General features: G+C 40.1%; 1 protein-coding gene across 3 annotated transcripts in view; it reads right to left on the bottom strand.

Annotated features, from left to right (window-relative positions):
• LOC108156937 (piezo-type mechanosensitive ion channel component) overlaps window positions 1–15027 on the bottom strand; it is a 36828-nt gene extending 21801 nt beyond the window's left edge. Inside the window, exons 1-7 of one of the 3 annotated variants that reach the window (XM_033389164.1) lie at window positions 14891–15027; window positions 14575–14836; window positions 14298–14521; window positions 14112–14238; window positions 13933–14052; window positions 13515–13881; window positions 11450–11647 (exon numbers count right to left, since the gene is read on the bottom strand). In XM_033389164.1, the coding sequence (XP_033245055.1) occupies window positions 11450–11647; window positions 13515–13881; window positions 13933–14052; window positions 14112–14238; window positions 14298–14521; window positions 14575–14836; window positions 14891–14951 (1359 nt within the window). In that variant the 5' untranslated portion in view covers window positions 14952–15027. The remainder of the gene's footprint in view (window positions 1–11449; window positions 11648–13514; window positions 13882–13932; window positions 14053–14111; window positions 14239–14297; window positions 14522–14574; window positions 14837–14890) is intronic. The other 2 variants (XM_033389163.1, XM_033389162.1) reach the window with 2 other exon arrangements.
• Between the last annotated feature and the right edge of the window lie 11018 nt (window positions 15028–26045).

Raw genomic sequence — 26045 nt, 5'->3', positions numbered from 1 at the left:
GTCCCACCAAAACGACAAGTTTTTGTTTCACGGCTGGCCCCTGACCTCACATCTAAACAAAATAAAAGCCGTGGGTTTAAAGGTGGAGAAGTTTAATTTCTCTTATGCCAGGGAGATAGCTTCATTTAAAATAGGTGTCTCCCAAACTGATTTTAACACCATTTGCTCTGCCAAATTTTGGCCAGAGCATTTGGTGTTGAGGGAGTTCATGGCTAAGAAGAAGAATAGGCCCCCCATAACTCTTACAAATCATCCCAATGTACCATCCTCAAATCCTTCCACCCTTCCAAAAAACTAGCTTCTCTTTTAGTAACCTATCAAAATGTTAGAATCTTACGTAGTAAGCTCAGCATTCTTTTCCGGGATAGTGTTGCATTTGCTTCCCACATTATTGCGTTTACTGAAACCTGGTTAAAGCCGGACATTCGAAGTTTCGAGGTTTTGGCAGGTCGGTACACAACTTTTAGAAAGGACCGTTCGTCTCGACGTGCAGGAGGGGTTCTGATTGCAGTGGACTCTAACTTCATGTCGGAACACTCTCTGTGTAAAACTGATTTTCCCACTTTCGCTATATTCATTACTTGCTCGTATATTCCACCTTCTTCGGAAATCTCAATTTGATAGTTCTTGGTGACTTCAACTTGCCAGGAACTGTTTCGTCTTCGGTAGACGAGTCTAGTATCCTAGTGCCCATGTCACGAACTGACTTTGTTGACGGCTTGCCTGACCTGTCCCAGTCTCAAGTCAATCATGTGAAAAATTCTTGGGTCGATTGCTTGATTTGTGCTTTGTATCGGTTCCGACCATAGTGTTGTAAACCAGAGCCCTTGCGCTCACTATACCTGAAGACGCCTACCATCCTCCTTTCGATGTGTCGCTAGATATAGGACCAACAGTATTGGATCGGTCGAGTAGGCTACCTGATCGTGTCCGCTGCTTTCGTAAAGCCGAGTTTGCGAAGCTTAATAACCTTATTAGGGATTTTGATTGGTCCGCTTTGTACTTGTGCACTGATGTCATAAAAGGCACAAACATTTTTTACAATGCTCTTGGCACATTTTTATACCCGATACTCAAAATGAGTATAGGGGTGTATTAGATTTGTGGTGAAAGTGGATGTGTGTAACGTCCAGAAGGAATCGGCATCAATAGCCGAGTCGATTGAGCCCTATCTGTCTGTCTGCCCGTCCCTATCAGCGCCTAGTGCTCAAAGACTATAAGAGTTTGAGCAATGACATTTTATGTCCGGACTTCTGTGATATGTCACTGTTACAAGTTTATTTCAAAACTTTGCCCCGCCCCCTTCCGCCCCCACAAAGGGCGAAAATCTGTGGCATCCACAATTTCAAAGAAAACTGAAAACGCAGAATCGTAGAGGATGACTATATGTTCTAGAGTATAAAAAGAACCAGATCATATAATTATTATAGCCAGAATCAAGAAAACAATTTCATTCATTCTCGATCTGTCTCTCTTTCTAACACACAGGTTTCACAGAGCAACCAAATTTGGTATCCACACTCCTGTGATATCGGACCTTGACCGTTTCGTGTCAAAATTGCACCCCCTTCCGCCACCGCAAAGGACGAAAATCTGGGGCATCCACAAATCTCAGAGTCTATTAAGGCTAGAGCAACTAAATATGGTATAAATGTTGGTATGTTGTTGTTGTATAATGTTGGTATAAAATGTATATCTCAAAATTTCGCGCTACACCCTTTCGCCCCCACAAAGGGCGAAAATCTGTTGCATCCACAATGTTGCATATTCGAGAAAACTAAAATCGCACAATCATAGAGATTGACCATATCTAACCGGCTGCTGAATCTGGATCACATCGGATCATTTTTATAGCCAAAAGGAACAAATCAATTTGTAGTGGCTACGCAGCGCCCGACGTCACGCTCAGACTGATTTTCTGTCTCTCTCGCACGCACTCTTTGTCGTGTCGTTCAATATCGTTCAATCTTTGGAACAGTCTTGTCTCCCAGTAACTTTGAATGAGTCCTACATCATTCCGCTTCACAAGAAAGGTTCAAGATCAAATATTGAAAACTATCGTGGTATCGCAAAGCTTTCCGCCATCCCGAAGCTTCTTGAGTTCCTGGTCACCCGGCAACTGCAACATCTTTGTTGCAGCTTGATATCTCCGTCGCAACACGGTTTTTTCAGACATCGTTCAACATCGACTAACCTTCTTGAGTTTTCTAACCTAATCCACCGTGGTTTTCGAATTGGTTTGCAGACGGATTTAGGTTTTACGGACTTCAGCAAGGCATTCGATTCTGTGAACCATGCTCTGCTTATTCACAAGCTCTATTTATTAGGGTTCCCAACCAATATTCTAGATTGGATTTTGTCCTATCTCTCTAACCGAGCTTGAGGAATTGGATCGAAGCGAAATTCACAATGGTTTGTGTGACATTTTTGAGTCACTTGCCAGCTCGCTGAAGGCGGCGATTATGAGGGAAATGGCTAAGAGTAGCGGACGCATGCCGTTTCATTCTACCTTGGCTGGAGGAAACACTACGGTTGAGTTTGCCGGCTCGCAATTTCTGCCTCACCGTAGACAAGTACCATCCCTGCCTCCTATACAACTGCCGACGTTTAGCGGCTTGTATGCGAACTGGACGGACTTCTATTCAATGTTTGCCACCATCATCGACAGCCATCCGGACTTAACAAACATAGAAAAGCTCCAGCATTTGCGTTCCTGTCTGCGGGATTCGGCATTGGAGACTGTTCGGTCGCTGGAAATCTCAGATGTCAATTATGCTGTGGCATTAGATTTGTAGGAAAACAGATTCAATAATCGGCGATTGGTATTTCAGGCACACATCAATGAGATCTTGGCGCTCCAGGCTGTGGAACCTGGGTCAGTGGTCATGCTTCGTGAGCTTTCAGACAAGTTCAATTCACATATGCGCGCGCTCCAGGGTTTGGGCACCACTGAGCAGATCGCAGGATGCATCGTCGTGCAGGAGCTTCTCCGAAAACTGGATCCAGCGAGCCAAGAGAAGTGGGAGGAACGATTCAACGACCTCGCATTCGCAAACTTAATTCCGTCGTGGAAATCTATGGCCTCGTTCTTGGAGCAGCAATGCAGATCATTGGAGACGATGGACTTTTCTATGGCAAGCTATGCGTTGAGCTGTCAGGTGGGCAGAAGTAGAAAGCATAATAATTCTAGGTCCATATTGGTTACAACGAACCAAACCGTAGCACGCTGCGCGCTGTGCAACGATGGTGCTCACGAGGTCCAGCACTGTCCCCCACAAATGGCCATAAAGAAGCCAAGCGGCTTTCGTTGTGTATAAATTGTCTCAGAACAGGGCATCGATTACTTCAGAGCACCTCGAGCAACTGTCGTACCTGCGGGGGTAGACACCATACCCTCCTTCATTTTGGTAGCCCTGAAGATACCGCAGTCCAAGGGAAATCAGCGCCGTATACTCCATCTCAGTCTGCGCTGTCTGAGTCTACGCCGTCTGAGCATACCACTGAGCCCTCTACTTCAGCGTCTACCTCGTCTGCCCTTATTGCCCAAGATCTCAGGAATGGTGTTGTTCTACTTGCCACGGCTATGGTCTTAGTCAAAAATCGTTTCGGAGTTTTAGTTCCCTGCCGAGCGTTGCTGGATTCCGGCTCCCAGTTGCATCTAATAACTTCTCGTTTCGCGAATCAGCTTCAGCTTCGAAAAATTAAATCATCGACTGCAGTCTCGGGAATAGGCGACTCTCTAGCTTCGTCACGGATGGATTTTCGATCAACGTTAGCCTGCACTCTCGCTCATTGGATTACTCAACTCTCATCACTGCCATTGTAGCCTCTAGCATAACCGATCGACAGCCAAGCTTTGGAATTGACACTCAAAACTGGAACATTCCATCGAACATACCACTAGCTGATCCGGAGTTTTATAAGCCGCAGCGCGTCGATCTGCTAATTGGCGCAAGTCTGTTTTTCGAACTCCTGTGTGTTGGTCAGGTCAAGATACTGCCAGGATTGCCTTCAATTCAGAAAACGCGCTTGGGATGGGTCGTGTCTGGAAGTTGTTCGCGTTTAAAAGGTTCCTCGTTGATGGTCTCTCGCGCTCGGGCCGTAGCTGCTGAGGATAATAGTCAAGAGGATCGGCTTGAGGTGCTTCTTCGGAGGTTTTGGGAGGTAGAAAATTGCATCGAACCAATAATAAAGTCTACCAAAGAAGAGCTAGATTGTGAAGCACACTTTGTGCAGCATTTCCGTCGACTACATAAAGGCGATTATTGTGTTCGGCTGCCAGCAAAATATAATTTGGATCTCCTTGGAGAATCTTACAAGCAAGCTCTTCGTAGATTCCTTACCCTTGAGAGAAAGTTAGATCGTCGCCCTGATGTTAAATCTCAGTATGCAGCATTTATAAAGGAGTACCTTGATTAGGCCATATGTCTCAGGTTCCTGCCCAGTCAATCAGCAACTGCCGATATTTTTTGCCTCACCATGGCGTCATGAAGGAAGATAGTTCTACGACCAAGCTTCGCGTCGTTTTTAATGGATCCGCCTTAACCTCATCTGGATATTCCCTGAACGACGTTTTAATGGCTGGTCCCGTAATCCAACCCAAACTGTTTCATATTCTTGCTCGATTTCGGTCATAAGCCGTTGCGATTACGGGAGATATCTGTAAGATGTATCGTTGTGTAAGAGCCTCGACCGAGGATAGCAACTTGCAGTGTATTCTGTGGAGAAACTCCAGGGAAGAAGACTTGCGTGTGTTTCAATTGGACACCGTTACTTATCGGACGAAGCCTGCCTCCTATTTATCTGTGCGAGCGATGCATCAGTTGGCAATGGACGAGCAGATGGCGTTTCTAGTTGGAGCTAAAATCCTTCGCCGTGACTTCTACGTGGATGACTTGATATCTGGAGCCAGCTCTCAGGAAGAGGCTATCCGAATTCTGAAGCAAACTACTGGAATATTGTCTAGAGGTCAGTTCAGATTGAGGAAATGGTGTTCGAACGTCTCTGCTGTGCTGGATGGAGTTCCGGAAGAGGACAAGGAACATTTTTGACTTTAGGACTTGCTTGGGATCCGGTTTCTGATCTACTATTATTTTCGTTCTTGGCACTTCAATCTTCTTCCTGCAGGCGTTCTGTTTTGTCATCCATAGCACGATTCTACGATCCTCTCAGACTAGCTGGTCCCGTAATTACTAAATCCAAAATCTTTCTCCAGCGTTTGTGCCAAGAGAAGTTGTCCTGGGATGAAGGCCTTCCAGTCGCACTGAACACCGAGTGGCCGGAAATATGCACCAGTTTAAGTCAGATTCGTCGACTTGAATTTCCTCGGCTTGTACTCCTTCCAGACTCTACGCTGGAAATTCACGGATTTTGCGATGCCAGCATCGAGGCTTATGGTGCATGCATTTATGTCGTGTCCAAGGGTCAGCACTCCAGCAGTCACTTATTTTGTGCCAAATCTCTCTTACAGTACCAAAGTAGGAACTTTGTGGAGCGGATTTGCTGGCTAGGCTCATATCTGAGATAGCTGGAATGAATGTCTTCAAGGGAAGGTGTTACTGTTGGTGTGATTCTGTCGTTGCGCTCTCTTATATTCGGGACGAGCCGTCAAGATTTAATATATTTGTTGCAAATAGAGTGTCAACGATTCAGGAAATGACCGAAAAAATAGAATGGCGCTCTGTTCCTACAGCTTTAAACCCAGCCGACATTCTGTCTCGAGGGGCTCATCCGACTGAGCTGAATGAGTCACCTCTTTGGGCTCATGGTCCTCCATTTCTTTGCGGCTCCACAGATGACTGGCCACCCACTGTGCTACCTGATAAGCCAGCCCTTGAACTTCGTCGGAAGGCTCTTCTGGTTAAATCGCCCTACATGGACATTGTTGCTGATTCCAAGTATGCGAATTCATTTGTTTCTTTGCAACGCGCTTTCGGATACATTCACAAGTTTTGCAACCGAATTCGGTACTCTGACTCACTATCTCAGACATTGAACATGAAACCCAGGTATTGCTACGACTAGTCCAGCGTACTCAGCTATGGGAGGACATGAAGTCACTGCGGGCAAGGAGAGCAGTCTCCTCATCGAGCTCGATCGCATCGTTATCGCCATTCATGGATCAGTTTGGACTTCTCAGGGTAGATGGTCGACTGAAAAACTCTTCGTTGGATTTTGATGGCCGTCATCCAGTCATCTTGTTCAGCAGCCATCCACTGACTCTTGCAAAAATCTCCCATTTTCATGAGCGGAATCTGCACGCTGGTCCTCGAGCTTTGCTTGGACTAATTCGATCCCAATATTGGCCTATTGGGGGGAGGAAGACGGTAAGCAAGGCAGTAAACAAGATGCTTTCGACTGAAGCCCAGGGTATTGGAGCATATTATGGCGGATCTTCCAAAGGAGCGGCTCGATGGTTCTCATGCCTTCGAGATCACAGGCGTGGACTTTTGTGGGCCGTTTTTCTACAAACCGGAGGCACGCAACAAGGCTCCAATCAAGTGCTACGTCTGCGTCTTCATTTCTTTCGCTACCAAGGCTGTTCATCTGGAGCTTATAAAGGACTTATCCACAGTTGCTTTTCTTCATGGACTAAAGCGCTTCATATGTACCAGACGAAAGCCGCGGCAAATTTGGTCAGACAACGCAACCAATTTTGTCGGCGCTAAGAATGAGCTGATGGAGTTAAAGCGCCTGGTCCTCAGCGATGACCATCAGAAGGCGCTGCTGGATTTTTGCTTGGTCGAGGCTATGGGCTGGCATTTCATTCCTAAGCGCTCCCCTCATTTTGGTGGTCTATGGGAGGCTGCAGTGAAGACAGCCAAGTACCACTTCTACCGTGCGATAGGCAACTCGGTTCTTGGATTTGACGAGCTGCGGACGCTGTTGTGCCACATCTCGGCAGTGATTAATTCAAGACCTTTAGTTTCAATTTCAGAGAGCCCTGCCGATCTAGATGTTCTAACTCCAGCGCATTTCTTGAATGGTGGCCCTCCTGCTTCGTTCGCTGAGCCTGACGTCACTCAGCTAAACATCGATCGCCTGGACGGCTAGCAGCGCGTTTCATACCTGCAGCAGCTCTTTTGGTCCCGGTGGAAGGAGGAGTACATCACGTCACTGCAGCAGCGCTCAAAGTGGCGCACTGCGAAGCCCAGTTTAGCAGTCGCAGATTTGGTTCTTGTCAAGGATGAGAATCTTCCTCCCATGAAGTGGCCACTGGCGAGAGGTCGAGAATCACCAAGCGCGCCGTCAACAAGGTGTGCCTGCTGCCCCTTAAAGATGCTGTTGAAAGTCAGGCTTCCAACGGGGGGAGTATGTCGGGTCAAGCAGCTTAAATATTTTAAATTATTGCCAGTGGTGCGGCCCAAAGGAAATGCATTTTGTTGTTGTCATTTCCAATGCCCCCACTGTAAAGATCATTTGCTACCGCATATGCACATGCAGCGGAATTCTTTCGTCTCTTTATATCGCAATCTCTCGTACTCGGCTTAACAGCGGCCCCGAGCAGCTCTAACGCTCTCGGGCTATCCTACTCTCTCGCTCGCGTCTAAGCTTGCTGCATAGGGCCCGGCAATTTGGCCCGTCAGCCCTTGCATTGTCAGTCTTGAGCTAATCGTCGCAGCTGTTCGATTAACATCCTCGCATCAATCGTTCGCCCAATCATCCCCATATGTACATACGCGATAAGTTGGTTTAAAGTTGGCAAATAAATTGTGAATTATATTATTGGACGTTGACATGCAATGACTGCATCTTTCAAGAGGCGATGCAGTTACTGCACCGTCAAGTGGCCCGTGTGACACCAGCAGAAGGCTGTTACGCGCGGATCCCAGGCAAAACGCAGCCCTCCTCCCGCCCAACCGACCGAGGGGCGCTGCCGCATGACGCGCGGTGCGTAGCCGAACCAAACGCGAACATGCAAGAAAGATAGCTATTAGACTAACATTCGAGGAAAATTAGTACTAAACTTACTAAGAAACTAAGCATGCAATCAAAATACAAATACCACTACAGTTACTAATTAATAGAAAGGTGGATATAATATGGTAGAGGGAATTATAATCCGAGCATAAGACCCTAAACGGTTCATGCAAGGAACAATTCGATCTACAAAGTGGAAGGAACAACGGTATAAAATTTCTAGTCAGTCTAATAGGAATCGTGAAGTTTATGCGGCTCAACAGATCAGGGCTGTCTATGTCACCCCTGATCAAGTTGTGCATAAATATCACACCAAGCATTTTTCTACGGTTAACTAAGGATGGGAGGTTTACTAATAGTAGTCTACTAGAGTAAGATGGGAGTCTTACACCCGCATCCCAGTTAAGGCCCCGCAGAGAAAAGAGTAAAAAGTTGTTCTGTACTGATTCTATACGGTCCTGGTGTACTTTGTACTGAGGGCACCATACAGAGGAGCCGTATTCTAAGATCGGACGAACAAGCGAGGTATAGAGTCTTTGTTATATGGGGGTCGTCAAATTCCTTTGACCACCTCTTTATAAACCCAAGCACGCTCATCGCCTTATTTACCATGGTAGAAATGTGTTCGGAAAACTTTAACTTGGGGTCTAACATAACACCCAGATCATCCACCAGGGTAATTCTCTCAAGAGAACCACCAAATAGGGTATAGGGAGCCAACAAAGGGCTAGAACGATGAAATGTCATAACTTTGCATTTCGAGGCATTAAGGTGTAACAAGTTTGCACAACACCATGACTGAAAGTTACTGAGATCGGATTGCAAGCGAGAATAAAATGAAATGTCCTTGTACATAACATCATCCGCATACATAAGTACTCGAGAGTATGTTAATACTGAAGGCAAGTCATTGATAAAGAGTGTGAAGAGTAAGGGGCCTAGGTGGCTGCCCTGTGGTACTCCCGAAGAAACCTTTACTGGTAAAGAGAGGGAGTTTTTGAAGAGGACTCTTTGAGACCTAGAACAAAGATAGCTAGAAATCCATCTCAGGGGGTTGGGCGGAAACCCTAAAAGGTCAAGTTTATGCGCTAAAAGGGAATGCTTTACTAAAGTCGGTGTAAATAACATCCGTCTGTAAGTTACCTTGAAAGCCTTTAATAATGAAAGAGGTAAACTCTAACAAGTTCGTGGTGGTTGATCGCCGCCTTATAAATCCATGCTGAGTTGGAGATATAAGTGACTTGCAAGTGCGGAGTTAAAACCTTCTCAAACATTTTGGGAATAGCGGATAACTTTGCTATACCTCTATAATTTTTTGCATCAGACTTGCTACCTTTTTTATGGAGAGGAATTATAAACGATTCCTTTCAGATCGGGGGGAAGCAAGAAGAATCAATGGACAGGGTGAATGGTTTAAGCAAAGGTCCACACAGAGCCTCGGCGCAGTACCTGAGTACACAACCTGGAACCCCGTCTGGACCCGGTGAAAACACCGGCTTAACTAGTCGAGGATCATGAAGTAAAGAACATTCATTTAACAAGGGACTGAAAATGCCGTTCGACCTCGGTAAACCGTATGGGTACGGATGACCAGAGTAGCTTTCCTCAGAATAGGTGGTTTGGAAAAATTGGGCAAAAAGATCGGCAATTGCCTGATCATTATTTGCCAACGTATTACAAAATGATAGCGAGGATGGGTGTGCGGACGTTCTACGCTTACTGTTTACGAAGCAGTAAAACTGTTTAGGGTCCTGAGAAAAACGTATCCTGCATCGAGATAGGTAGTTCTTATAGCATTGAGCAATAAGAACTGAAAAGTTTGACCGAGCTATTACATAGCGAGAGTGAGAAGTAGGAGAACCCACTTCTTGAAATTTTTTATAAAGTCTTGATTTTAAGTTTTTTAGACTGGATAACTCTTTGGTAAGCCAAGGCGGTTTTCCAGATCTAATCGGACAAGAAAGCGGGACACAAGAATCAAAAAATGTGCCAAGAGCATTGTAAAAAATGTTTGTGCCTTTTATGACATCAGTGCACAAGTACAAAGCGGACCAATCAAAATCCCTAATGAGGTTATTAAGCTTCGCAAACTCGGCTTTACGAAAGCAGCGGACACGTACAGGTAGTCTACTCGACCGATCCAATACAGTTGGTCCTATATCTAGCGACACCTCGAAAGTAGGGTGGTAGGCGTCTTCAGGTATAGTGAGCGGAAGGGCTCGGGTTAACAACACTATGGTCGGATCTGATACAAAGCACAGATCAAGCAATCGACCCAAGGAATTTTTCACATGATTGACTTTAGACTGGGACAGGTCAGGCAAGCCGTCAACAAAGTCAGTTCGTGACATGGGCATTAGGATACTAGACTCGAAGACCACACAGTTCCTGGCAAGTTGAAGTCACCAAGAACTATCATACGATCTTTATCAGATAGCGAGGAAGAAACAGCGGTTAAAGCGGACAAGTGCTGCTCATAAATTGAAATATCCGAAGAAGGTGGGATATACGAGCAAGTAATGAATATAGCGAAAGCGGGAAGAATCAGTTTTACACACAGGAATTCCAGTTCCTGTTGAACTTGGACCCCCCCCCCCCCCCTGCACGTCGAGACGAACCGTCCTTTCTAAAAGTTGTGTACCGACCTGCCAAAACCTCGGAACTAAGAATGTCCGGCTTTGACCAGGTTTCAGTAAACACAATAACGTGGGAGGCAAATGCAATATACAACCTCTCGACTTTCATTGACTGCAAAATTGCAACAGTTATTAAAAACGCTTAATAGCTTAACAGAAAAGTTTTTGCGGATTTTTTTTTTTTTTTTTCAAGTTCGGTTTTATAATTTTCTTAATTTTTATTTTACAAAATAATGTTTTCCGGCTAATACGATTCTTTGGGGCCTCTATCTTTTATTGTTTATTTATGTTATTGACTAATATATAATATGGCGAAAAAGGAAAAATCATTCTTCTCACTGAAACGTCTTTTTTCAAATATAGATTCAAACTCAGAACTCAGTGTGATATTACAGGAGTCTTTAAGGGTCAAGAATATATATACTTTATTATCGTCGCAAATGCTTACATCTGGGTGTGACGCAGATCTACTCTCACCATAAATCTAATATACACCTATACTCTTTGAGTATCGGGTATAAAAAACCATGTGGCCTCTTTCCTGCTCTAATTCACTGGATATACATGCCGATGGTGCGCCAACCATGCTATATGGAATCTAGGAGGGAATGTAGCTAAGCTAAGAAGACGGGTTGTAATAAATTAATGGAAACACCCATTGGCACGCTCTGTTATACCTCACGGGGCACTGACAGATAAAGGTTAAGCTTGACTGGCCATGGTCATGGTTAGATTATTGGACGCCGATAGTCAGGTATCGAAATTATCTGCCGAAAGGGCAGACATCAACGGCTGAATATACCTCATTGGTGATACTGAGTTGTAGAACAATCCTTAAAATACCCGGACCATGGTTCTTTACGAAAACACCGTGAAATATTCGTGAAACATACCGTCACTTTAGTGGGCAGCTCCTCCTCATAAATATTCATTCCATATATATACTGAGTAACCACTAGGAACTCGGCAAAAAGTACGACAAAAAAGCTGGAACGCATCATTGAACGCCGTTGATTTGGTATCATCCAAAGAATATTTGCCCAAATGAGTAACACAAATGTCAGCCAACTATGATAAACAATTGACCAAATCTGTAATGATAAAATGGGAGTTTAACTTATTGCTGTGCATATCTACAATACGGTGGTTAAAAATATCAAATAAAAGCAAATTAAGATTTCGTTTATTAAATCCTTATGAGTTGCTTATGAGGTGCTTATGTATATGTTATAGGAGACAAGGCGGCATCGACGGCATCTATAAAGTATAATTCTGATCAATAATATATGTGTGGGCATTTCCGCCAAATGGTCCACCATGTCAAAAAATATGACACGTCAATACAAAACTGATTTATATATACTTTTTCTTAGTTATTATTTTCTAAATTTATGGAATGGTATTATCCAAATTTATCCAATTGACATACAATTTTATTAAATTTGATGTGAAAACCTATTAAAACCTACTCCCTTTTTCGGTATTTTAATAGTTATGTTTTCCTTTACATTTAAAAGTTTTTTCTCAAAGTCTCTCTAACATATTGAACTATTTAAAAAAAATTTAATCTTCTTAACTTGGCTCTGTAACGCCAGTAACGTAAAACAGGAACGGCTTCTACATTTAATAACTTGGAAAACTAACTCTCAATACTTTATATATTATCACAACAAATTGTATGCGTATATTCCCACCCAATTCTTAGTTTTTTGCTACATTACATACCAATCTAAAACCACTTCTGTTTTTTGTGATATCTTTGAAAAAGTACGTTCGAATATTTTATTTTTTTGGTAAATATAGAGCTACCCAATTACAATTCAACTAGAAACATAAATGATTTTTCGAAATTTTACAATTTTTATTATTTTTATACCCGATACTCAAAATGAGTATTGGGGTATATTAGATTTGTGGTAAAAGTGGATGTGTGTAACGTCCAGAAGGAATCGTTTCCGACCCCATAAAGTATATATATTCTTGATCAGCATCAATAGCCGAGTGGATTGAGCCCTGTCTGTCTGTCCGTCCGTCCGTCCGTCCGTCTGTCAGTCTCTATCAGCGCCTAGTGCTCAAAGACTATAAGAGCTAGAGCACCGATGTTTTGGATCCAGACTTTTGTTATATGTCAATGCTACAAGAATATTTCAAAACTTCGCCCAGCCCCCCCCCCCCCCCACACACACACACACACACAAAGTACGAAAATCTGTGGCATCCACAATTTTAAAGATACGAGAAAACCAAAAACGCAGAATCGTATGACCATATTAATCCATATGACCATATGACCGTATGAATCTGGATCAGATCAGATCAGATCATTTTTATAGCCAAAAGGAACAAATCAATTTGCTAGTGTCGTTCAATATTAGCGGCGTCTGCCGGAGGAGAGCCATACTGACTAAGTATCGGGTATAAAGGTGGAGTTGCGGTCTCCGCAGCAACTCACAACGTTCCCCCTCGTTAACGCTTCCTACACTTACACGAGCTTAACTTTATAATTTTACGCCTATACTCTTTGAGACCGAGTATAGAGTATACACATATGTCGGAAATAGGTAGGAAAAAGGTAAACTCTTTTATTACAAACCAAACCACTGGACCAATACCTACCAAAACATATTAGACCAATATCAATCTACATGATGCGGTCGACGAAATTAATTTTCGTTCATTTACTTACATCGGGTGTGTTCAAAACAATGAAATATCTTAACCTTACTGTGCTAAAATTCGTTTACTGTCCAACAAGTTATGATTGAAATCTTTCTCACCGATCAAAAAAATAGGACTACTCAGTTTTTAAAATTGTACTTCGGTAAATATGCAAATATATACATATGTACATATATGTGATTACATTCAAATATAACAGAACTAATATTTTTACATTAGGCCGCAACGCAAGCAATGCCGAAAGTAACTGCGTAACGTAAATAAGTAATTAACACTTACCATCATAATTGTATTCATCAAAATGTAGCTATTCTTATAAATAACGGACGTGATATCAAAAAGCATATAAAAAAATTGTTCCAGCATTGATGGTTGCGCGTTAGGCGATATTAATTCATTATTTTCATGTACGGTTTGCTTTTGAGATGGTATATCATTGGGCTTCGGTCCTAAGTTCATACGTATACTGTTAAAAGTAAGCTCATATTGTGCACGGTGAATAAGGTTGAGGGTTGTTACAAAATAGGCCAGCATCAAAGCTACTGGGCTTAGATATGAATCCACATTCAGTTCCTGATTAAATTCGATTATTTTTCCATTATTGTTATGCTCGGAAAGCCGAAGTAAAATCTCCATTCCCATAATGCTGTTGGCTTAAAATTAATATTAAGATCATCTTTCCCCTTTTACCTCTTACCGGGCCCAAATTGTATCGGTGTTGATTGATTTTTGTACTACTGGCAATTGACAGCCCATAATAAATGTTATATGAAGTGACAGAGCAATGACCATAAATATAAGAGGGTAATGCATTCCGCTATATGTTAAACAGTCAAGATATATATTAACAAAAAAATTGTTTCGATATAAATGTACCGGTGCAATTGACGGTAAATCGCCCAATAGGTCCCAGCTATAATAAACATCAGAAAATATAGGCTTCCGGGTAGGGATGGTCTTAAAGTAGCAGCGAAGTAGAGTACAATGAGAGAAAAAATTGGAGCTGTCAGATTATACACATTATTATTTGTATGCTAATAAAAGAGAGATCACTATATTTACATGTTTTAAGTATGGATCGAATATAAACAATAATTAAAAGTCGATTCATTTCGGCCATTTTTAAACTACCGCTGGTTTCCCTATTCTTCCGAATAATTTCCTCTTCTTCATCTTGAAAAAGCATTCTCTGTTTCTTAGCAGAAATTTTTGCAAAAATAAATAAAGCCAGAGTAACTATAAATATAAATATGTCTGGAAGTATCCACTGCATAACGGTGATCAGTCTATGGAGTATCATTTAGCTTAAATATGAAAAAAAACGTTGAAACAATCTTACCGAAGTCGCTTAAAATAGATAAAGCCAACTTGACGCAAAATAAAAACTTGTTCTATGCTCAATTCCAAGTGAAAATAAAACAAATTGACCAAATTAATTATAATATGCCCAATTATAAAGAAAACACTTAACACACACAGAACTATTAAATATGCATGTAACATTGTACGTTGTGTACGACTCTTGGTTTGCAATAGCCACGGCGACATAAAGAACATGAAAAGGTAGACAAATGACAAACCAACTGGGCGAACCAGGGATACTATTTTTTGAAAGGGTTATCAGTTTTATTCTATTATAAACTTATCTAACTTACCAATTATTAAAGTCACCGGTAGCAAAAGGCGTACTAGCATTAGTAATACAAATTCCGCCATTTTCTAGACTTAGTAAAATTATTCCGGAGCAGAATTAAATAAAAGTCAAATTGATTGACAGTTTTTGAATAGTCATCTTTGATCTAATTTCATCTCTTGGTAATACAACATGTAGAATCATATACATACATATGTAGAAATGATTAAGGGAGTGTGCTGAAGACTGAAGACGAATAAAAATATATCGTTAAAGAAGATAGTAACTAAAAGTAAGCGCGAACAATACATCGACGGTTAATACGATAGAATCTCATCAACGTTCATTTTGATGCATTCAAGTTGAACATATTTGCATGCACGAATGCCATGAGATGTCCAAATATCATCACGAGAGTGATGTACACGAGAGTGCGAGAGTTTGTTAATTGTGCAGGCAGGTATTCTCCTATATACATATATATCATCCACAGTAGTGATGCCAGCCAGAATTAAATACGTGCAATAGTACAACGTTTTTTACATCGTTGTAAGTTTAATTTTACAACAAAAACTATTCAGCTTCAACATTTTTTGTAACTTATACAATACATTCTGAGCTCCGTCTATCCTCTTCCCGGTTAATGTTTAATAGCTGCTTCTGTACCGCACCATCTGTTAAGTCTCTTTATCTCTTTTCACTAAAGAAGTATCATTTAGACGCTTTATCTCCCTCACTCCTCCACGAAGCTACACACTGGGCGAGTGAAGTCAGCCACGGAAAATTATTTTCTTCATTCCGGCTTACATTAACGATCGGATTAATTAATTTTACAATCTGTTATATAATATATGTAATTCGTTGTGGTTTTTGGTTTTTTTTTGTTTTTCCGTCCCTCTAAAAATACTACACCTAATTTATATTAATTACGTGCCAAAAATTTTAAGCAAACTTTTTATACCCGATTACGATTATTTATATAATTGATTTGAGGTGAAAATGGATGTGTGTAACGTACAGAAGGAATTGTTTCCGACCCCATAAAGTATATACATATATGTATTCTTTATCAGCATCAATAGCCGAATCGATTGAACCCTGTCTGTCTGTCCGTCCCTATGAGCGCCTTGTGCTCAAAGACTATAAGAGTAAGAGCAACGACATTTTGTATCTGGACTTCGGTAATATGTCACTGCTACAAGAATATTTGAAAACTTCGCCCCGCCCACTTCCGCCCCACAAAGGGCAAAAATCTGTGGCATCCACAATTTCAAAGATACGAAAAAAGAAAACGCAGAATCGTACAGGATGACTATACCGTCTAAAGTGCAATATCTGAATCAGATCGTATAATTATTATAGCCAGAATCAAGAAAACAATTTCATTTTTTCTCGCTCTGTCTCGCTCTAACACACAGGTTTCATGGTCGGCTTTGCCTATTGCAAAAAGTGTGTTACTAGATCTCAGAGACTATAAAATCTAGAGCAACCAAATTTAGTATCCACACTCCTGTGATATCGGACCTTGACAAATTTGTTTCAAAATTGCGCCGCACCCCCTTCCGCCCGCACAAAAAACGAAAATTTGTGGCATCCACAATATTGAAGACACGAGAAAACTTAAAACGCAGAATCATAGAGATTGCCGAATCTGGATCAGATAGGATCATTTTTATAGCCAAAAGGAACAAATCAATTTGCAGTGGCTACGCAGCGCCCGTCGACATGTTCAGATACGTTGTCTATCTGTCTCTCACGCACTCTTTGTCGTGTCGTTTAATATTAGCGGCGTCTGCCAGAGGAGAGCCATAATGACTAAGTATCGGGTTGCGGTCGCCGCAGCAACTCACAACGTTTCCCTTCGTTTTATATACCCTTGTTCTCATCGAGTACATCTAGAAAAAAGGAGATTCTTTGGCAATGGTGTAAATGTAGCGTTTCACCTAGAAAATTTCCGAATAATTTCGTAGGTCAGCATGAAACTTAAATTTACCACGATTCCATTTATTTTATTTATTTAATTGTAGTCTAAATGGACGGAGTAGTTATCATATAAAAAAGCTAGACAGGATATGTCTATATCGACTCAGAACGTTATCCTTTTTGTTTTTATTTTTTGCCTATACATCTTCTTTCCTTAAACTGTCTAGTTATTAAATTAACAGGAATAGAAAGTTCCCAATGGAACCTACTACTATATTTTCCTTATTATACCCGATACTCAAAATGAGTATTGGGGTATATTAGATTTGTGGTAAAAGTGGAGGTGTGTAACGTCCAGAAGGAATCGTTTCCGACCCCATAAAGTATATATATTCTTGATCAGCATCAATAGCCGAATCGATTGAGCCCTGTCTGTCTGTCCGTCCGTCCGTCTGTCCGTCCCTATCAGCGCCTAGTGCTCTAAGACTATAAGAGCTAGAGCAACGACGTTTTATATCCGGACTTCTGTAATATGTCACTGCTACAAGAATATTTCAAAACTTTGCGCCGCCCACTTCCGCCCCCACAAAGGGCGAAAATCTGTGGCATCCACAAATTCAAAGATACGAGAAAACTGAAAACGCAGAATCGTAGAGGATGACTATATGTTTTAGAGTGTAAAATCTGAACCAGATCATATAATTATTATAGCCAGAATCAAGAAAACAATTTCATTTTCTCTCGCTCTGTCTCTCTCTAACACACAGGTTTCATGGTCGGTTTTGCCAGTTGCAAAATATGAGTTCAAGGATCTCAGAACCTATAAGAGCCAGAGCAACCAAATTTGGTATCCACACTCCTGTGATATCGGCCCTTTTCGATTTGTGTCAGAATTTCGCCACACCCCCTTCCGCCCCCGCAAAGGGCGAAAATCTGGGGCATCCACAAATCTCAGAGACTAGAGTAACCAAATTTGGTATCCGCACTTCTGTTAGATCTCACTATAAAACGTATATCTCAAATTTTCTGCCTCTCTCGCACGCATTCTTCGTCGTGTATATTAGCGGCGTCTGCCGGAGGAGAGCCATACTGACTAAGTATCGGATATAAATGTAGAGTTGCGGTGTCCGCAGCAACTCACAACGTTCCCCCTCGTTTAAGGTTTAAATTGCTCGTGCCATCCAACGAGCTTGATCCATCGCGCCAGGAGGTCTAATTTTTCCCGTTTAATATCTCCACCTAGGAATATTATGGAGAGTTCAAATAACTCCCGAAATTCTCCTCTAGCATAATTTTCTTGTAGTTTCGCTTAAAAAAAGTCTAACCACTCATTATATTAAGAACGGTTAAAGTGCGCTTCCACATTTTCTAGACCGGATTGTATTTTTGAAAGGTCCAGATTTTTCCAAGTATCCTTAAGCTTTTTAAATAGGGGAATATCTGGACTTCTTGCTATTTGCGCAACTTTTACTTCAAACACACCATCTAGAGCTGGTAAAAGCTTTCCATCCCAGTGCAGACTAACAACTTCTGGGATATTATTGTTGAATTTCAACTCTTTATCGCTATCGCTCGTTTCTTCCGACTTTTTCGTTAATTTTTAATACTAAGCCCATCAAAACTATAACGAATTGCCTTTATTGTAGCTAGTAGAATGTAAACAGAGTAATTTACACTAAGCTGATACCTATCCAGGGCTACCACGAGCATGATTAAAACGATGTGATTTAAATTTCCACATTTTACTATACATGTATGTAGGTATTTTATCTATATATGTATATATATATATATTTAATATTGATAAATCAAAGTCAAATAATGATTGCAAATTAAATTTCACGTTAGTAACAAAGAGCATGCCAGAATGCTAAATGTAAAATGTATGCGTGGTTAAAATCACAACTTCCAACACGATTCTGCACGGTTTAATGTAATTTAAAAAAGTCAAAATAATTTTTTTAGCTATTAGGATACAGAAGTAACAAAAATAGAGCGTATGCGTGTTCAAATTTTACTTTCCAAAAATAAGGAACACTATGCTTTATGGTGTCGGTTATTCAGTTTCAAACACCTGGTCAAATAATAGTATCCACTTCTGGGATATAAAATATTTACAAATATTGTCCCGGCTATTTCTTTGATCTATATATGATTATATATATAGTCTATGTAGCAGCGCTGATAAATCGGACTAATTTTTTGAAAATGTTGGTTTAATAATAATTATTAAATGATCATTATTATTATTTTTAAATAATTTGGAGTTCAAAAAACACAAGAAAATAATAATTCGCCCTTATGGTCGCAGATTATGCCTTCAATTCCACATATTTATTTCATCGTATTGTTCACTTCTTAAAGGGGATGATTATTTATGCTGCTGATTGCTCTTTCTGCTCACTTTAATTTGCAAACGTCTTTTATAATGTAATTTAATTTTTTATTAGGATCGAACTTACGTAACCGTTCAACTGAAAATTAAAACCCTGCTGAGATCACAAAATGAATTTCTTTCATGCGACTGGGTGGGAACTTATTGTATCGTCTCCTCAAAGGTTTTGCGTTTGGGTATTCAGTGATGCGAAAGACCTCGGACCTTTTGTGATCGTTGCACGATACTTGAAAAAATATTTGCGCTACCAACCCATACAAAAATTGAAATACAAACTGAAGAACAGCTTCAACAAATAATTTATAAATCTAGAACATGCCTTAGCATGTAAAACACTATAGATTTTAGTACTAAGAAATTTTAAAAATTAATCAATCAAGAGCGTATAGGCTTTGAAATAATTTTAAATTTTTGTTGTAGTATTTTTAAATTTTGTCCAATTTTTTTTTTGGAAAATAGTATCCTAGTAGAATTCATGTTTAATATATTTTTAAGTATGTAGTTAGTTATGTAGATCTGAAGAAGCTGATAACATGTTAAACGAAAGGGAACGTTGTGAGTTGGTACGGATACCGCAACTCTAGATTTATACCCGATACATAGTCAGTATGGCTGTCCTCTGGAAGACGCCGCTAATTTATTTATTTATTTATTTATTAAATTAACAAATTATCTGTTAATAATAGTACTTAATTACAAAAGGCGGAAAAAGATAAGTTAGGTTGAGGTTGAGGCGGCTGCCGGGCTCGCTCGGAACCCGTCACACTTAGGCCGGTTTCGGCCCGTTGTGAAAAGATAAGTTAAAAGTTGGCTAAATTTAAGTGATTATAAATATTGCATGCAATTAGTTTAAGAGACAGTTCAGGGGATAGGGTATGGCAGAGGCATTATGGCAATTATGGCATAAAACCCTAAAAGGTTCATGATCGGCATAATTAGACCTACATATGGGTAAACGGATAGGCCTAAAAGTACGGGTAGGTCTAGATGGAACGGCCAAGTCAATCTGACCCAAGAGAGTTTCGGAGTCAACAATCCCGAGAAGGAAATTGTGCACGAACATAACGCCATTGCATATTCTGCGATGGGGCAACGACGGCAGGTCAATAAGGTTTAGCATAGACCGGTAGGGTGGCAAGATTCTACCCGAGTCCCAGTTAAAGTTACGAAGGGCAAAAATTCAAAATTGCTTTTGCACGGATTCAATAACAACCTGCTGCTCTTTATACTGCGGGCTCCACACACAAGAACAATACTCCAATATAGGACGTACTAACGAGATGTACAGTTGTTTCGTAACGTACGGGTCGTCAAACTCCTTGGACCAACGCTTGATGAACGCTAAAACACCCTTAGCTTTATTTACAGTTGCAGCTATATGGCTGTTAAAACACATATTATGATCAAAAAGGACTCCGAGGTAATTTGAACTCGAAATTCGCTCAAATGTGGAGCGCGACGTTAAAATGTCATAAGTTTGCATTTGGAAAGGTTCAGAAAAAGAAGATTAGTTGAACACCACAATAGTAGTTCACTTAGATTCAGTTGAAGGCGTGTGTGCAAATACCAATCAGAGTAAGACAGACAGATTCTAACATCATCAGCATACATTAGTGTAGTAGAGTATGTTATAACTTGAGGAAGGTCATTCACAAATAAAATAAACAGAAGCGGACCCAGATGACTTCCCTGTGACACACCTGAAGTAACATTACCAGTATTTGACAACACGTTAGAAAACAAAACACGTTGAGTACGGTTAGAGAGATAGGACAAAATCCAATCTAGAAGATTCGTTGGGAACCCTAATAAATAGAGCTTGTGAATAAGCAGAGCATGGTTCACAAAATCGAATGACTTGCTGAAGTCCGTAAAACCTACATCCGTCTGCAAACCAATTTGTTAACCACGGTGGATTAGGTTAGAAAACTCAAGAAGGTTAGTCGATATTGAGCGATGTCTGAAAAAACCGTGTTGCGACGGAGATATCAAGCTGCAACAAAGATGTTGCAGTTGCCGGGTGACCAGGAACTCAAGAAGCTTCGGGATGGCGGATACCTTTGCGATACCACGATAGTTTTCAATATTTGATGTTGAACCTTTCTTGTGAAGCGGAATAATGTAGGACTCATTCCAAATTACTGGGAGAAAAGACTGTTCCAAAGATTGAACGATATTGAACGACACGACAAAGAGTGCGTGCGAGAGAGACAGAAAATCAGTCTGAGAGTGACGTCGGGCGCTGCGTAGCCACTACAAATTGATTTGTTCCTTTTGGCTATAAAAATGATCCGATGTGATCCAGATTCAGCAGCCGGTTAGATATGGTCAATCTCTATGATTGTGCGATTTTAGTTTTCTCGAATATGCAACATTTTGGATGCAACAGATTTTCGCCCTTTGTGGGAGCGAAAGGGTGTAGGGCGAAATTTTGAGATATACATTTTATAGTGAGATCTAACAGAAGTGCGGATACCAGATTTGGTTGCTCTAGCCTTAATAGTCTCTGAGATTTGTGGATGCCCCAGATTTTCGTCCTTTGCGGTGGCGGAAGGGGGTGCAATTTTGACACGAAACGGTCAAGTTCTGATATCACAGGGGTGTGGTTACCAAATTTGGTTGCTCTGTGAAACCTGTGTGTTAGAGAGAGAGACAGAGCGAGAAAGAATGATATTGTTTTCTTGATTCTGGCTATAATAGTTATATGATCTGGTTCTTTTTACACTCTAGAACATATTGTCATCCTCTACGATTCTGCGTTTTCAGTTTTCTCGTATCTTTGAAATTGTAGATGCCACAGATTTTCGCCTTTTGTGGGGGCGGAAGCGGGCGGGGCAAAGTTTTGAAATATACTTATAACAGTGACATATCACAGAAGTCCGGATATAAAATGTCGTTGCTCTATCTCTTATAGTCTTTGAGCACTAGGCTCTGATAGGGACGGACAGACGGACGGACGGACAGACAGACATGGCTCAATCGACTCGGCTATTGATGCTGATCAAGAATATATATACTTTATGGGGTCGGAAACGATTCCTTCTGGACGTTACACACATCCACTTTTACCACAAATCTAATATACCCCAATACTCATTTTGAGTATCGGGTATAATAAATTCACATGACTTACTCGATTACTCGACTTAGACCATAGACATGAAAATGCACGACAAACGTCGAACATTACACATTATGGATATCGAGATCGTATCGCTTCGAGCCCATGACATCCAACCTGATGGAACCAAAAGATAGATCACTGGCTTACTATATTCCGTTGACTTTTGTTCAAAGTATAATATTGAGCCTTGATGCCTAGTTAGAAGCCATTCCCATCTAAAGTTGCGTTTCGTTAAGGCGTCTCTTAATCTTTTAGGGTTTTATGCCATAATTATAACTCCCTCTGTCTAACCCTATCCCCTGAACTGTCTCTTAAACTAATTGCATGCAATATTTATAATCATTTAAATTTAGCTAACTTTTAACTTATCTTTTTCTGCCTTTAGTAACTAAGTACCATTATTAACAGATAATTTGTTAATTTAATAAATAAATATTCTCAGTACTAATTTCATGTTTCTAACCACTACCGTAATAAGCTTATATAATTAGTAATATTGTAACGAATGGTTAAGTAGGCTGACTATTGTTGATAGGTTGGGTTGTACTAGAAATATCCAGTCTTAGCTCAGAGTTGTTTGGAACAACACACAAATCCTTTCCAAATTAAATTCTCTCTGTATAGTATAAATACACTCTGTTTTCATATTCTCAACCCGGAAAATACGAACAGTAGAAACGTAACCATATACAATATATCAATCTGTAATATTAACATGATATCGGTATTCAAGTGTATCAAACAATACGTCGTTTTTGTGAGTTAGAAAGTACGTCTGAATCGATTGTCGAGGCCCTGACTGAGAAGATTAATTGACATCCAACCTGATGGAACCAAAAGATAGATCACTGGCTTACTATATTCCGTTGACTTTTGTTCAAAGTATAATATTGAGCCTTGATGCCTAGTTAGAAGCCATTCCCATCTAAAGTTGCGTTTCGTTAAGGCGTCTCTCGCTTTCGTCAGACTGTTTTGGTTAATGCAAGTATTTTCTGACCTATTATTGTATATAAGGAGGAGAGAACAACTACCAAGCTAAGAGTCGTCGCTAAGTCTATCCAAAAAAGAATCGTAATCAAATAGTACGGGCTATATTAAATTCGTGTACATATATATGTAACAAGCTACCTTGGCCCTTATAAACGCCATACAATTTATATGTCTGAAGAACGTTTTGAGCCGGGGCTCTACTTTATATCCGGTACTCAGACAGTATGTCTTCCCTCCGCTAAAAGGCGCACACAGCCCGATGAGGGTTTATGTGGGAGAGAGAGAGAATGAGTAAGTAAGTAATCAAGTTGCGATTTGTTATTTCTGGCTATAATAATAAGATATGATATGCTCATTCTCTATAGCTCTGCGTTTTTGGTTTTCTCGTATTTGTAAGATTGTGGATGATATAGATTTTTGTCTTTTGTGCAATATCAAAGCAGTCTGGATACAAAATTTGGTTGCTCTAGCTCTTATTGTCTCTGAGAACTAGGCAACAAACAAACAGACATGGCTATATCGACTCGGCTGTTGATGCTAATCAAAAATATTTATTCTTTATGGGGTAACGGAATCGCTTCCTTCTGTGCGTTAAACACATACATCTAATATAATGTAATATAATCGGTTATAAAAAGCACAGATAGAATGAATTTTTGAAAAATCTTTCAATGCCGAGGAGTACAATATTAGAAGAAAGCATTGTCAATATTTTATAAATCAAAATCTTTTTTATCTTTATATAAATTAATAAAGGTAATCAATTATAATTGCCGTCTTTCGTCCTTCATTTTCCTTAATCAGATTATATATTTGTTTATTATTTCATTTTTGTATCCACCTTGCTGGCTTGCGTTTCTTCGATTTGGTTGTGCCGCCTGTTCCGCATCGGAATATAGAATATTTCTATATTTTGCTCGTACCCAGCAAAATACAATCGGCTGCTTTTCTAGTATTAATCGGTATTAAATTTTATTGTTCTGAGTACTGCTCGGCGAAAATTTTGCAGCAACAAATTTCTTATCAGTTTCTTACGAAATTATCCCAGATTTTGAACAAGTTGCTCAAGTTTTTCGGAGTACTAGTCTTTAGCGTGAAATAATGAGAATATAGACCTGAGGTGCTGTCTTTCAAAAATAATTTTGTGTAATGTTAATCTTCGTTTATTTAATTTTCGTTTACCCGGTAAGCAGTAGCTAACCTTCCCCCTATTCCACAAGCTTAATCTATCTCTCTCACTTTCTCACACACTCTAACTCGTCCAGTGTGCGCCCTCTGGCGAGCGAATTATAGCGGTTGGTGTTGGTGTGAGAAGAGAGACAGATGTAGCGGAACAAAAAAAAGTAGCAAAAAAATTGACACAGCTAAATTATTTTAAAATTCGCATCAAATAGGTGGAAAGGGGATAAAGAAAGTGCAAGAATTAACATTAGCACATAACTCGCAGTCGTCGTTCCTGTTTCTGTCTTTCTCCCTATGTTTTTCCCACATCTCATGACAAGTGTGAACTAAATTGAAGCAGATCGATGAGAGATCTTGATCTTTGAATTAACTAACCAATCATTTCGAAACATTTAGGAACATCGATGCAAAAAGACTGAAAGAGAGAGAGATTCAAAGATATTCAGCCAGGCTCCAGTCTTACTTTCACAAAAGTTTTCCGATTTACTTTAGAAATCATAAATTGATGCTCCCGTTCTCACAATCCGCCAGATTTCTGCGTTTTCAATCGAACACGTTTTCCTCGACGAGATTAAAAGTAAACGGTTTCTTATACAAAAAAACCAATAACAGCAGCATAACAGCAAAGACTGTGATCATAACATGAGCGTAACAGAAGAGCGGGGTAAGGAGAGAAATTTCCAGCCACATTTAATTCCAAATGTTGGTGCAACAAATTAATTATTTTACCATTAGAAATTTAATTTTCAATATGGCTGCTGTTACTCACAGTTCGTCAGACATGTTAAATACACTGGTTTTGCATCTAAGATGTCTTGATCTTCAAAGCCAGCAATTGAAAAAATAAATTTGTATAGCGTTATTTAGTTACAAAGCAACCAGGTCAGCTGTTTTTGTTTGCCAGAATCTATGAGTATGTGAAACATATCGATAAAACCAATTTGAGATAACGAGAGCCTTTAAAACGAAACGTTTTGGCTGAAAACCGAAGCCTATCTGAATATTTTGTCAAAAACAGTCAAATTTTTCCATTTTATTATTTAAATATCCCTGCTATATCTCAGGTATTTGCATAAATACAAAGTTTTTTGGTCTCTATCAACTACTATGGTCCAGAATGGAAAAATTCCAAAACTTCATAATTGTACGAGACGTTTAGGATCGGCCAGTCATAGGTTTAAAAATGACATAATTTCCCTTCCATCACAAGGGTTGTTTTGTTTCGCTGTATACCCAATATGGAAAATGTTTTAGAACCTCTATATACAACGGTACATATGTAAAAATATTTATTTTCCGTTAGGTGCCAGAATCACTTACAGCAAAACTGACTTAGTCTAGGACCTAGAGCACACTATACATAGCTATAAAAGGAGCCAAAAGCGAAGCTGAGATATAAGAGCTTTAAAAATTTATATTTGCATCTGTTGTCTTAATTTAAAACAAGTAATTAAACAAGTAACGCTTTTTAACGCTGTTTATTTACAAAGCATCCAGGGCAACTGTTTTTGCTTGCTAGAATGGATGAGAAAATAAAACATATCGATACGAAAAATTTGAGAT

This window comes from Drosophila miranda, chromosome 2, assembly GCF_003369915.1.
Source record: "Drosophila miranda strain MSH22 chromosome 2, D.miranda_PacBio2.1, whole genome shotgun sequence".
NCBI classification, from domain to species: Eukaryota; Metazoa; Arthropoda; class Insecta; order Diptera; family Drosophilidae; genus Drosophila; species Drosophila miranda.
Note: the sequence above shows the minus strand (reverse complement) of the source record. Positions and strands in the feature narration are given on the sequence as shown.